General features: G+C 34.3%; 1 protein-coding gene across 20 annotated transcripts in view; it reads right to left on the reverse strand.

The window, feature by feature from the left end:
* CFAP46 (cilia and flagella associated protein 46) overlaps window positions 1-15,041 on the reverse strand; it is a 90,900-nt gene that overhangs the window by 17,833 nt on the left and 58,026 nt on the right. For 18 of the 20 annotated variants that reach the window (XR_010375030.1, XR_010375031.1, XM_064464451.1 and 15 more), the window contains 14 exons: window positions 14,131-14,229; window positions 13,730-13,865; window positions 12,696-12,842; window positions 11,152-11,352; window positions 9,498-9,604; window positions 8,505-8,687; window positions 7,569-7,704; window positions 6,526-6,711; window positions 5,608-5,796; window positions 4,771-4,905; window positions 3,658-3,837; window positions 1,920-2,087; window positions 873-970; window positions 117-196 (listed from right to left, as the gene is read on the reverse strand). Coding sequence is in view for 18 of the 20 variants with exons in the window: in XM_064464451.1 (XP_064320521.1) it covers window positions 117-196; window positions 873-970; window positions 1,920-2,087; window positions 3,658-3,837; window positions 4,771-4,905; window positions 5,608-5,796; window positions 6,526-6,711; window positions 7,569-7,704; window positions 8,505-8,687; window positions 9,498-9,604; window positions 11,152-11,352; window positions 12,696-12,842; window positions 13,730-13,865; window positions 14,131-14,229 (2,045 nt within the window). In the remaining 2 variants the exon portion in view is untranslated. The remainder of the gene's footprint in view (window positions 1-116; window positions 197-872; window positions 971-1,919; window positions 2,088-3,657; window positions 3,838-4,770; window positions 4,906-5,607; window positions 5,797-6,525; window positions 6,712-7,568; window positions 7,705-8,504; window positions 8,688-9,497; window positions 9,605-11,151; window positions 11,353-12,695; window positions 12,843-13,729; window positions 13,866-14,130; window positions 14,230-15,041) is intronic. The other 2 variants (XM_064464444.1, XM_064464460.1) reach the window with 2 other exon arrangements.

Genomic DNA, 15,041 nt, shown 5'->3' on the forward strand with positions numbered 1-15,041 from the left:
ATTAAATTATTTTAAAAATTATTTTAAAATTTTACTGACTGCAACAGTGAAAGATATGAGCCTTTTGATAACATCAGTGCAATGATTTTTTCCTCTTAAATGTAAGAGGCACTTACCCATTGCCTGAGCGGGCTTTCCTTTTTGCTGCGCAGTACTTACTTTCGGCATCTCAATCAATGAACTGTACAAATTTGATCTATGGAAAGCAGAAAACTGCTGAGTAGATTATTTGACTCTTCAGCCTTGTTTATATGAAGCAAATTTATTAGATGAGTAATGATTACCCTCTAATTTAATGTGCTCACAAAAACTCTCACGATGCAATATTTACTCCCACCTCGGGGGTCAAAATATAACTGGAACGAACTGAGAGCTGTAAGGAAAGTTCTTTCATTGCTATGTATCTAGTTATTTGTTCCATGACAATTGTTTAAGACTTTTCACAACTGGTGAAGGTACTCATAGTCAGTCACTACTGCTGAATTTATGAGTAGTCGCTAATTAGGCTGCAGTAATGAGACCATTTGTGGCTTTATAAAGCTAAATGTGACCTCTCCTAACATTATCAAGAGCATAAGCAATAAGAGCTAGAAACTATTAACAGAATTTAGAAGGATACCGAGAATGGCCTGAAACCTTTCAAGTCACCTCTGGAGATTTGAGAGATAATTAGGGAAATCAAAAGTACAGAAAGCGTACAGCTTTGAGCTGCAGGCAGTTTTATTTATATATTAATTTGTTCACTATCCTACAACACAAGTCCACCAAAATTAGAAGGCAATAAACAACCAAAATAGTGATTGTTTACAGGTAAAAAAAAGATTACATTTGTAACAAATAGAACGCTAAAGTAAAATGATGAAATTTTATACCTGTCTTCTGAATGCTGGAGAATAATTATGTTGAAATTACATGGCAATTCATCCATTATGTTAAAATGTTCAACAGGAATACAGAGATTCCTCCATGCCTGCACAATAATTCAGAAGTAGCATTATTTTCATAGATTTTATAAATCCCAATTTCAGTTCTCTTGTCAAAAATTTTATAATAGTTCTAGGAAAGAAGGTGCTAATATTAAAAAAAAGAAAGAAGCCAAAACAAACACTCAGCATATATGCCAGGACAGGAAGCTTCATCCAAACAACAGGAAACACTTTCACTGTGAGGATGACCAAGCGGTGGCACAGGTTGCCTGGGGAGGTTGTGGAGTCTCCATCCTTTGAGATAGTCAGAAGCCATCTGGACATGGTCTTGGGCAACTGGCTCTAGGTAGCCCTGCTGGAGCAGGGGAGTTGGACACGATGAACTTCAGGGGTCTTTTCTAACCTCAACCATTCTGTGATTTTTGTGCAGTGCAGAAGAACTTATTATTTAGAACAAATTTCAAATACTGTAACTTAGACCACTCTTCATAACAACATGACTTTTTTGGCCACTACACTATAACATATAGTTAATATGCTATCAAACCCTAGCAGGATATTAGCAAAGGAAGGGAGCAGAATAATTCATTGTAACATATTTGTAGAAGTCCTTCACAATTTTGTTAAGAATAGACACCTCACCAAAAGACTATATAAAATAGACACCAAAATCTCACTTCTGACCTAAATTACATAGCTCATGCCACACAGATAACCTAGCATGAACAAAACCACAGGACAGTACATACCCTGCTAATGAAAATGTATTTTGATTCATGACCAAGTCAACCCATGTCTCAAATTAAGCAAACAAAAAGTTAATAGAGTTTAAAGAAAACAGATGAAATGTTATTTAATTCCAGGAATAACTGAAATGATATATATGTCCGCATAGGTATGTATCTATGGATGACTGCTTATATATGTCCCTCTGTGTGTATTAATATAACATAGATAAAAGCCCCTAATAAGTAGCGCATCCTAAAAAGTTACCATTGAAGTAGCAGTCAGCTGCTGTTCTACATTTTTCAGAAGATAACTTGTGTTTCTGTTTTGTTTTAAATGATTCTGAAGATGCAGTAATGCTGCCAGCTGAGAGCTGCTGGTGTTAGATGTAGCTGTTAGAAGGATACTCTTCATCATCATAGACGCCAAACAGCTCTGTAAAGAGATATAAAAATTTTATTTCCACCCCCAATAATATACATATATACTCTATGTTTGTTACAACATACCTGTATGTTAGAGAAGAAGTCTCTTGCTTGAAAGGTGAGATGGATTAACAAAAGCCTTTCTGCTATTTGTGTTTATGATCTAATGTACACAGTCTGGCAATAACTTATGAAGATTTCTTAAATATGAATAGCTAGAATTGACTTCTTTGTCTACTTTTATCATCTATGTTCCCACATTTAGTCATCTAAGGTCTACATGGAAAGGTAAATGCCTGCGTTCTGAACTTAGCCTTTCAAGTAAGTGTTGACAGTAAGTGTTTCTTTTACTGTGCAGCCACCACATCACACATTTTAACAGACTTCCTACAAAGAGCAATATAAAGGGTATCATATCCTTTTCTTTCAGCAAACATACCAACGCTGTCCTTTGAACTAATGCTTCCTAAGAGCTAAAGCAATTTTTTTTATTTCTTTCAATACAGCTATCACATTAAAAAAAAACATGCCATCCTGGTTGACCTAATCAAAAATTCCAAACAAAGGCTTACGATTGACATGGAGTGACATCTTAATTTTATTTTTTTTTAAATACAAACCTTTATGGGCAGCACAGTAACTGAATTGGCAGAATTTTTTGCCCAGTAAAAGACATGACTACTTATGGTTTTGGTGTCTTGATATGTATTGTACTTAGCTTGCTCACTAACAAGTATGACAGCAAACCATAAATAATATGGTGTGCTGCAGGAATACAGGACTGAACCACAAAAGCTCGTATTAGCTGTTTTCTGATTTATCAAAAGACCTACCTAGTCCATTCCGCCCATGGGTGGAGGTATTTGCAAATCTAAGTGTTGACACAGAGGCAGGTGCTTACTGTCTGTCATAATTTCCTGTGATTGCCTTGATGTGGCAGGAAGGAAATAAGTATAAGGTGCATTTCTGTATTTCTACAACAGCGATGATGATGTAGGAAGTATGTATTATTTGTTCCTGATGTAGGGAATATAAGGCTTAAAGCCACCCCTCATTTTCTCTGTGATGAAGGCACATACTCACACGAATGATTCATACACCTTCGAGCCATCTATGGGACCACGCTGTATAGGTGTTGATGTGACAAACTGAATGTCAACCTTTCCTATCTACTTCAAAATAAAGAATGAAAAATCCAGAGAAACATTTTAAAAATTATTTGTTAGGGAAGGATGAAACTGTATTTTGTGGTAGTATCTTACCTTAGCTAATATCTTACCTTAGCTAATCACATGATAGTAACTTATTCATACTAAAATCTTTTTGTGTATACAATCATCAATGAAAATGTAGTCAAAAAACAGATACTAGAATTGTTAAAAAGCCAGTGATCAAACATTTGGAACTCAGGAAATGTATCTTATATTTAATTACCTGTATTACTTCCTAGTTCTTAGATGTATCCGTACACTGTGTTCTGCGTGACCAATTTTCAGGCTATATGAATAGGCATTCTTGCTTTTGTAACTTAAAACACCCTTTTTATACTGGAAAGAAGCACAATACATTAGCTGCATTACCTGATGAAGTGCCAAAAACTGGCTAGTTGAAACTGGATCAAATTGTTGAAAGCATTCAACCATTTCAAAACTAGCAAGAGCCAGTACATCAGTAATATTATGACTGAATGCAATACCCATACACTGTAGCAAAGCTTCACTGGATTGAGAAAGATACTTCTGAGCCAACGTATGTTCCCTCTAGATGATAAAAATAAAAAGGTTTCTATTAAAATACGCATTTATATTAAATATTTGTTAAATGTATACAGATTACTAGTGTGTTAGAAAAGGTAAGTATTACTTTTTCATTACTAATTTTAATGCTTTTTCTCCTTTTAAAGGCATTTACTTAACATGTGATCAAAATATGATTAATCATTAGGCAGACACCAAGATCTGTTATACAACTTTAAAAAAATAAATGTTTTAATAAGATACTCTCTTCAACATAGAAAGTGTACTCAGCAGAACAGTATTTAAAGTCCAGGCAATATAAGCAGTTCCGAACACAGGAATTTTCTGTCAAGTCTTAGTACAGCTGTTTCCATTGACAGTTAATGATGTTTAATACAAATAAACACACAAATCTCTTATCTCAGGTATTTATTGATTATAGTAGCCACACAGACTGTACATTCCCAATTCCTAGCGTGCTGTGAACTCAGTAGTTAACAGAGATCAGCTCACCATACAACAGAAATTAAATTTTGTAAGAATCTTATAAATATTTTGAGATAGAAGTTTTTTCTTTCTTTGTTCCCCTTCTGCCTCTTAGAAGGGCATGTCTGTGAAGCAAAGAAAAAGCTGCCTGTTCATCTTGTCCTGGCTGCTACATGCTTAATCAGTGGGAAACCACTTAAGGAGAAATTATTTCTTTCTGGGAGCAACTGAGAAAGCTCAGTCAGGAGCTCCCACAGCATGCATTGAGGGGCAGGACAGAGAAACACAGCAGAGTAGTGATGGAAAGCTGTTTTTCTGGGGGTGTTCTGGAGATTTTTTTCTTTTGTAAGATTAAATTTATGTTACAAACATTTCCATTATCAGTTCAAACAGAACTGATACAGTAAGGTGACTATTATTCCATAAAAGGGAAGCACTCAAATTCTAATGTAAGCCTATATGCTAATATACCTTTAATTCCTGTATTTTCCTCCTATACTTATCATATTGACGTTTATTAGTCAGTAAACTGCTGTCTGTCACTTCCTGTTCACTGCATTCTGCTGAAGTCAGGCAAGTTTCTGCGATGTCTAATTTAGCTTCTTCCTACTCATCACAGTATAAAAAAAGAACAATGAATCATTCCATTAAGTATGTCTGGCTTAATTTCTTTTGCAAAAGTCTAGGTGAAAATGGAATTCATCTCACTATATTAATGCCTAGATGGTGAGAGGTTTAGCAATATTATCAGGCATCAAAATTTCTTAACGTGTTATGATGACAATATGACTATAGAAACTAAAAAAGCCCCCCCCCAACTTCCAAGATTTTGATTTTCTGATATTTGTCCTCAGTTAATTTCTTCTGAACACTTTATCACTGAATTTAAAATGACCCAATCAACTTTCCTTTTCTTACATGGTGTTCTTACTACCATGCAAAAGGAATTTATGAATCTGAGCTTTTAATCTACAAGTGATTACTTCTTGTTTGCACAGATTCAGAAACCAACATATCTATCCCTTTAAAGCATTCAAGAATGCATTTTTCTCTCTCTTTTGAAAATATTGTAATTAGCATACCCCAGGAATGAATCAAAAATTTATCTACATGAGGATGGCATGTAGGCAGAAGCATTTTTCTGAAATTACTTGGTTCAGTATATATTTTTATTATGGCTTGAATGCAATATGTAAAACCTAGCTCTAACCAAAAGAGTAGTATTATACAAGTGTACACAGAAAATAATATTGCGTCAGACAAACTTTACAGATAGGAATGAATTTAAATGCAGAAAAGAATGCATACCATAACATTTGGCTTCCAGTAAATCTCTGAATGTACAGGATCTATGTTAACAGCAAGTAAATGAAGAGTTTTTCCAGTGAGATATAGGCATTTGGATTTGATGTCAGGACAGCCTTTACAGAGATTCTGTACATTTGCTAACTGAGCCAGTGTAATATGACCCACAGTGCATTCCATATGCTTCCAGTCCTGGTAAAATACATATTTATCTTATTTGCTTATATATACCCATAGATACAGAAGCATACTTTTAAAAAAAAAGTGTAATGTGTATTTACATACAAACATAATTGTTAAATGCAATTACACTTTCAACCACAAGCAAGCTGTCTCTAACAGATATGGAAATTAATTAACAGTTGATTAAAAAAAAAAAGTACACTGTAACATCCATAAGGAAAAGGCAATCAGTGCTGAGGAAAACATGGGATAAGGGGAGGCCACCGTGGAGAACAGTGGGGATACCGTGCTTTCCAGTAACAGCATTTCCTATTGTCTTTGTCAGAGACAGAATAATGGGCAAAATTTGCTGATGTCTTCCAGCGGGGCATGTCTTATGTTCTTATTCATGAGCTCAGTTCTGCTTAAGACCAACTGTTTTACAAAGAAGAGACAATAATGCAAAAAACTCTCCGTCATTTATAAAGCCTCAAGTAATTTCCCTGCTACTCCTAGTGGTTTTTATCTCTCTGCATTTGAGAAACAAAATCTTTCCAAGAAAACAAAGCAAAAAAATCCCCAAAAAACCATCCCCTAGACAAAAACCACACACCTGAACTTTCTTTGCTGCAAAACTACATGAATGGTCTGGGGACCCATTTCCTCAGCAGTGGAAGAAGTTCTGCTGTGGACAACATCCCTGGGAAACTTTGTTACACCTTTTATATGCAAATTATAGGACTAAATATTTTGTATTACCCGTTCTGTTGCATCATCTTCAATTGTTCCCCTGACGAATGCCTCCACAATTTTACGAGATGATGCTTCTTCCACTTTAAGCTCTTTCTCAGTAATAACAAGATGAAAAATATCCAAAAGAATCTCTACAAGATTTATTTTCCTGTTTGCTAGTTGCCTCATTAATGGGATACTAATATTTGTAGTCTGAAATACAAAAGAAAGAAAAGTAGAATTCTAATTTCAAATATTTTTGCAAATTTACCTGATAAGAAGTTAGAATATTGTATTCCCTTTAACCAATACAAACGTTTTAACAATATCACCTCAGTAGATCAGAGATATTGTTATGAAGATACTTCAGTAATTTAAAAGTACATTTCAATGTCAAATACGTTACAAAGCAATCAAAGTATCTGCATAGAAAAAGAGTTACTGGGTTTTTGTTTTTCATGTTTTATCTACCTGGTACAACTACCTAATTCCAAAGACATTACGAATGCATACATAACACCAGAATTTTCATATTAATGGGGTTCGGTAGCTGCACAAAAATACATGCTCTTTAAAAAAGGCAAAAGATTTTTAAAAAGCTGGATGCTAGAGAATAATAACGGTGCACACTAGCAAAGTAGGCTGCAGGCTTTCGTTACCCAAAATACATTATTTTGAAGACAGGTTTTCTTTATTTACATAATGTTCTGGGTAACCTTTTTTGTCTCCTGAGAAATAAACACTTTATTATGGAGTATTTTAAACTTGAGGTATTTAGAGAATTGAGAACATCTCCAAGTTTAGACTTTTTCTTTTGTAGCTATTAGAGAAATTTTAGAATTAAATAAAATTGACAAAGACCAAACAAATCCTCTCATTTCTGCTTCTCTTCTTCCCTTTTTGAACTGAAAATTCTTTTGGCATGCCATGCTTCCTTCTATATTCAAACAATGCCTATCGCTACAGGAAGATAATTGCATTTGGGACTTCCAAGAATCTTCCAAGAATGAGTGAATAGTACAAGCAAACTAGATTTATTTTCCAGCAGTAGAAAAAAAAAACCTTCATACCTCATTAACTGCAAATAAGCTACAAACATTATGAAACACTTCCTCTGTTTTGGATACTGCCCTCTGTGCTAAGTCATAAGCATCTAGATAGTGACTATGTTTTTCTGCTTTGTTTCTTCCCTGCTTAGCAATCATCCTGGAAAAAAAAAAACACAACAAAACAAACAAACACCACAGACCCAAAGGAACTAACATAAGAAAGTGTTTGTTTTTATGGTATCAACACTATTGGACATATCTAATAAAACCATTAGATTAATAGATTAATAGATAACACAGGCTAATTGTGTACATGTGTTTTCTAAATGTTCAAATAGGAAAAGTGAACATTCACGTGATTTTTTCAAGGTCTTATTCTTGGAACTGTACTGCTGCAATACAAAAAGATGCCAAGACACAAAAAGAAAGGCAGATATTTTAGAGTACATATTCACCAGAAACAAAACGGCAGAATAGCCAGGTACAAAATACGTATCTCAGTCATTTTAAGGGGACATCTCAGAAGCAGCTGGGAGTCAAGGTATACTGTGTTTTGCACTTTTGCTATTACAGCAATTTCTAGACAACCATTTCAACAGTAAGAATTGTAAAAGCCTATAAATACTTGAGAATAATTGGTGTGACTGCCAAAATGCCTTTAAAATAGGAAGGCAAAAAGCTGACTTAGAGACCTTGGTAGTTTGTTTTGACCTCAAAACCAGTACAAAAATCACTAGTATCATGTGAGATTAACTCTGCCTTCAGTGAAAATAATTATTCTACAGTATTTTTCCTGAACACAGAACATGGCAAGAATGCAAGTAAATGTATAACATCAAGATATAAAGCCTGACAATATTATCTGCTCTTTTCCATCTTTAATGAGACTGTAAAAATGCAAACAATACACTTAGTGGACTAGTTAAATGAAATTTTTCATCAGAGGTATAATCTTACCTGTGGATATTTGCACATTCTAGCAGAATCTCAGCGCTACAGTTTTTATGCCCAAAACGAAAGAAGTCCCTCTCAATTTGAACCAATTTAGTGTAAGATTCCTGTAGTATATGTGGCAACCGACAAGACTTAGCATTAATTGTCATACAGTCTTGGACAAAATGTATCTGAATGAGAATTTTCCTAGGAATAAAAATTAAGTACAAGATAGCAGTCAGAAAGCACTGGCTGTGTTTGAACACAGACATAATCTTCTCTGCTCTAAACTATAAGAAATCTAGAAAATGCCTCTTCAGTCTTTAAATCTGTGGTCTGCAAGTAATAGTAGGTCCTGAAAAAAAAATAATCAAAATAGTATATTTTCAGGTTAGAATTGAGGTGTCACTTGTTCTATGTATCTAATTACTGAAACTGCCTGGGCCTAATCAGTCTTTTAAATATAGTTGAACTGAGAAGACCAATAGTCTTCCCTTTCTAATCCAAAAGCTTCACATTTCTGGAAAGACAGAAGGAAATGTAACTGTTATGTACTTCTCTCCTTTTACCAACACATTTTAAGCTCTCTGTGCTTGGATTTCAATGTAACCAAAATCTTTGCCTAGTTTGACCATAAAAAGACTTCTTGGATTGCAGTGAGAAGTAGGTCAATACTGTAGACTACAACAGCGTTGTGGGAATATCTGTGCTCAAACAGATACCTCAGCATCAGCGAATGTATCTTGCTGCTTTGGGTAACCTACACCACAAACTATGCACAACAGGTTGTGGTGTCTGAACTAGCTTACTAACTTAACAGGTAGCAGGGCTACATACAAGAATGAAGAGACTGGAAAGGAAATTTAAATTTAAATAAAGAAGAAACATAAATTACTTAGAAGAAAAATATTTGAGAATCCACAGAATGCACCACACTAAAATAAATTGCAAAAATCATATATTTGCAAAGTATCTACAAAGTAGAGGCTGGGCATATTTTAATGAAAAGACAGTTACCTGGCTTCAAGGGATGCAACTATAAAACCCAACTCTGATTGCCTGTTAGGTCTTTTCAGTAAAGTAGATCTGAGCACATTTACAGTGTGTTCCAGTATCTCACAAGCCTGCGAGTAATATCAGAAATTTCATAATTGCATTTTAAATGTTTGTGTATAATATTAAACATCAATTTAGAAAGCTTAAATTTTGTGCCAAACATTAAGTATCTTTCCCTAATATTCCTCAAGATGACGGATTCTTGACAACTGTATGTAAGTCTAGAAAGTATGAGTTATGATCATATTCAGATATTTTGCTACAATTAAGTGAATGGAGCACGTACACACAAGGAGAGAAGATGGAGCCAGACTCATCTTAGAGGTACACAGCAAAAGAACGAGATGCAACAGACCCAACTTGGAAAAAGTGGAATTAACAGATGTTCCAGTGTTTGGCCACTTTCATAGTAATTTTTTTTCTGGGGGGTAGTGTGGGAGGGGTGGAGGGGAAAGGAGCATAACAAGGGGCAAGAAAGGTTGTGTAATCTCCATTCTTGGAGATATTTGAAAAATGGCACATACGGCCCAGAGCAACTTGATTCAACAAAAAAGTCAGATTGCACTTTAAAATTGCCCTTACTTTGTCTGGGTTAGACCAGATGATCTCTAACCTAAATAGTAATTTGATTCTACATTTCACAGGCATCCTCTTAGGGACAGATTCCTGCATCCCTACTTACACTGACTAGCATATTAATCCACAAGTAAACCTTACACCTGGGGATGTAAAAGAGATCCCCAACTAATAGTTTTAAATTAAAAACCTCATCTACGGATTTGTTCTCATTAAAAAATTTTGCTGCTGCTTTCATGTTGGCCAGATGTGTGGAGGTGAAAAAAAAACCCCACCGCCCACATTTCAATAGCTTTACTGGTAAAACCTTAGTAAATACTCTCACTGGTAACCAGGTATTTTGCCCTTCAATGACTGTAAATGTGAGTTCAGCCCAAATCAAAATAATCCCTCTATACGAAACAGACTCGCACGGATTATCAATAAAGGAAAGATCATCACAGACACAAGATTATATTTATGCTGAAACTCATGAAATTTAAGGGTTGAACCGTAAATGGATATTTTAATGTTAAGGGTCAAATAGGAAAAGATTTTTAATAAATATATATATTATACTTACAGTATCTTTCAGAATCTAGAGATAATATTTGTAAAAGTATTTGAAAAATTTGAAAAGAAAGAGCATACTAGGAAATAATATTGAAAATTATAATCTTTATTAAATATGGAAAATAAACACATCAATGTTAACAGAATTGTCCGAGTTCAAAAGCATTCTAACCAAGAGAATCAGATCTCTGGGATTTAGTTACACATACTAGATTACAATTGCTCTTATTTCAGTAGCAGGATATACAGCTTATCATAAAAACGTCCTAAAATTCTATGGGTAAAATCTGATTCCTACTGGCCTGCATCTGTCTGGAATCTGTAATTAATGTTTGTTGAATGCACAACCGAGAAAACAACATTAACTGCATTTAACACCTACTGCTTTTATTGAAATGCAAAGGCTGTAACATTTCTCTTCACTGAAAGAGGGGCACCATTGCAAAAAAATCCAAAACAAACCACCAAACCAACAAAAATTCCTTACCATGCTCTGTTTTCCTTCCCCCTCTTCCTCTAGAATTGCTTCTATTAGACTAAGAGTACTGTTGTACCAAAACCATTCATTTCCTCCTAGAAGCTGTGCCTTCTCAAGGAGTGCCTTAGCTTGTCCGTGGTTTCTTTCCAGGTTAGCCAATACAGCAAGTAAGTACAAGCACCTTGACACATCATACAGGGCCCCTAGTTCCTAGGAAGAAAGATATGTGACCTAGATACAAAAGATCCACTACTGCTATTCATATTTTCTTCTATTAATATTTTAGATTAAATTTATGAACAGACACAGAAATAAGAAGTGAGTGGTTATTTCCTCAATTATCTATAGAATTTATTTGTAACTCCTTATATTACTTTGTTTTTCTCAAAAACATAAAGTGTCTACTTCATATCAAGAAACTAAAATCTTCAAACATACTTTATATTTCTTTGTATTCCCATATCTTCTACCCCACAAGTCAGATAAGCTATTTTTCTGCTATTATTTAGTACATATGTATCTGCTGTCATTTGTCAGTATCTGACGAAGAAATGTGGTGCTGAAAAATTTTTTAGTGAACTGGGATTTAGATACACTAGACCTCCAGCAAATTTACATTTACAGTAAATTTAAATATAAACTATATACTAGTAGTAAAAGAGACAAATATAGTGTACGGTATAGATAGTATACTAGCACGCAGACATACAGTATACTAGTAAGAAATTATAGCATTAAAAGTATTGTCCCCTGTAATGTCTTTTGAACTTTTCCCAATGCACAATACTAAATTCATGCTTTAATAAGAGACATATATTATTAATATATTATTATTCAAAGTATTTGTGATTCATGCTAAATATACATTGGCAGTTTTTACTTACATGAGAAAAATTATTATGTGGACTAACAGGATAACAATTACATTTTTTAAAAAGTAAGGGATTTATTGCAATAATTATGTCTCAGTAACCCACATAACCAAGAAGAGAGCTATAATGGAGAACAATATATAGAAAGAATATCTTTAATGTAAAACCTTCATAATAATGAGACGACATGGATTTGTTTGGTGGAACATATGGACACTTATTTCAGATCTGCCAGAATTCTAAGTCACCATTTCAGTGTCAGTGGCTGCTTATCAAAACACAGCTAGCAGTCAAACGGTAACAAAATTCAAAATTTTGTTTTGAGAGGATGGAGCTAAATGCTCCTCTTACGAGCAAATACTGAATGTCCCTAAACTATTTTAAAAAACAAGGTTTGGACATGCTTACATCTTCCAAAGTCACTGCAAATCAGACAGAGATGCTGACGCTACTTCACAAGTTGAAACAATCTTGAGACAATACCCATAAAGTTAGACTTGAGTGCCATATATTTAAATGTACGTCTCATATATGTTGACACTCAAATGACATAAGTTTGGGAGCGGGGGGGGGAAGGTCTGGACTTGCAGTTTGATTATTATTATTATGACTAACAACTGCATCAAAATTAATATTTTTCCTACATTTTTTTTTTTCTTTTCTGTTTTATTTCTGATGTACCTGAGTTGCAGCATGGGCCTCTGAAAGCAGAAATCTTGCTGGTTGATACAAGCCTAGCTGAATTAGTACTTCAGCTTTTTCTATCCACAAATAAGGGATAGAAAGTGCACTCAGTCCTTTTCCTGTTACTGCATTTAACTCAAAAACCTGAAAAATAAAAAAATATTACACTTTCATAAATTTCAAAACTAAACTAGATGGAATACAAATTGTTATTAACTATCATATTAAGTGCAGCTCTATTTTCTAACTTCAAAATTCAATGTTATACTACAGGAAGAACAGGTTTACTGTGAGATTTGAATTTTATAATCCTCAAAAGGCTTTCAACTGTTAAGTATATACTATTAAAAATAATTTTAGAACAGATTACTTCAGATCTGCTACTGTTTGAATAAGTTGATTCTTGGTAACAACTAAAACAATCAAAAAGAAAAACTATTTGCAAGAGCTAAAAGGTGACTGAAGAGGAATTAGATATTTTACATGCACAAGAATGGAAAAATATACAAAGAGAACAAAATGATACCATGCAAACCAGGACAGAATTGCCATAATAAAGAGGAAAGTAGAGGTAAGCTTTAAGCATATCAGTAAGGGAATTACCTTCCTAAAGAAAAGGCAGAGAAGACAAGGCTGAAATATTTGTATGCCTTTAAAACAATGTATAAGAGGGAGCAAAACAGTATCCAGTGATGTAATGGAGAGAGGAGGAAGAGAGCGAATACGATGTCTTTTTTGCTTCCTAGTCTTTTCCATTGATTTGCATTAGTCCCAAATTCCATTCGTAGAGAAGTAATTTTACTTTGTATGAATACAGATTCTATTCTCATACTTCCACAATACAAATAATATGCCAAGCAAACCCAGCTCACATTCAGCTGATGCCTGCCAGCAGAATTTTAGTAGTACGTATTTTTAATGATTTTTTGGTGGTCATGTATTTCTCAAGTATAAAATTATTCAAAAACAACCTAGCAAGTGTATAAAAAGAAAAGTGGAGAGTAATTTATTAAAGAAACTGGAGTACTAACGAAAACCTTTTCACTTGAATTAAGGATATTCTCATCCCTGCTCCCATTGAGCTCAGCATTTTCAAAAAATGTTTTTCTTTCTTCTGTCTTAGCATGTACTTCTTTTTCTTTTTTCAGTGCAATCTCTTGCCTACACCTAAATCACAAGAAAGAAAAAGTAAATTCAGTAAATATTTTTAAGTATTTCATAATGAAGTATTAGTGTGTTAGGCATCTTCACCATGCACTCACTCTGTGGATAGATACAGAACAATCGTGCACAGAATTTTAGGGCACAGGTAATACAGCAAATTTGTGTTAAGAGATCATGTTTTTTAATAACTTTTCCTCCCAGCAACACTTATAAACTGTAGGGAAAAAACCCAACTAACTACAGTCTCTGTAGTGAAAATAATACATACATTGCTTGTTCTAATCCACTAATGTACGCTTCTCCAGCAGCTTTCTCATGATACAAAGATGCCTGACTCAGTTTTAGGTCTGAACATACCAGGGCAATTCTAAAAATAAAAAGAAGAAATATTTAAGAAACAATCAGAACCTTTCATATGTTGCTTCAAATAAACACATTATATATGAAAAGCATACATTCTACATTTGTCAATCCTACCTTTTTATGTATTGATTAATATTAGCCATAACAGAAATTTTAAATAAAAAAAAAGGGGGTGGGGCGGAGACGCGGTAGTTGAAATTACCCATTGATACAGGTCATAGTATAATAGAATGGTTTGGGTTGGAAGGCACATTTTGAAGACCATCTAGACCAACCCCGCTGCCACAGGCAGGGGCATCTTCTACTAGACCAGGTTGCTCAAAGCCCCATCCAACTGACCTTGAACACTTCCAATGCTGTGGCATCCGCCAGTATCCCTGGTCCGTCCATCAAACCCGTATCCCTCCAATTTAGCAGCAAAAATGATGTAGTGAAAGTACAAAAATATTTATACTATGGCCTTACTACAGCATGCAAAAAACCCCATATGTGTGCTAACCTACTTTTCTGTATTGAGTAAAGAGTAATATATTCATGTACACCTATCATATATAAAAATCAGGTCATAGATATAAATAAAATAGCATGAAATAAAAACAAACCTTGAGGAGTCAACAAAAAAAATTTGTGTGGCAAAGCTTGGCTGCAAATCAACTTCCTATTACTAAATCACATTTAGTCTTGTAAGACAGTAACTCAGCAATCAATTGGCAATCCAGATAAACACACATACATTTCTAGACATGAATATTTATCTATTCCGTTATGTGGGATCAGTTTCAGGCATTTTAAAAATACATTATGTGGCATTTCACA

This window comes from Phalacrocorax carbo, chromosome 12 (assembly GCF_963921805.1).
Source record: "Phalacrocorax carbo chromosome 12, bPhaCar2.1, whole genome shotgun sequence".
NCBI classification, from domain to species: Eukaryota; Metazoa; Chordata; class Aves; order Suliformes; family Phalacrocoracidae; genus Phalacrocorax; species Phalacrocorax carbo.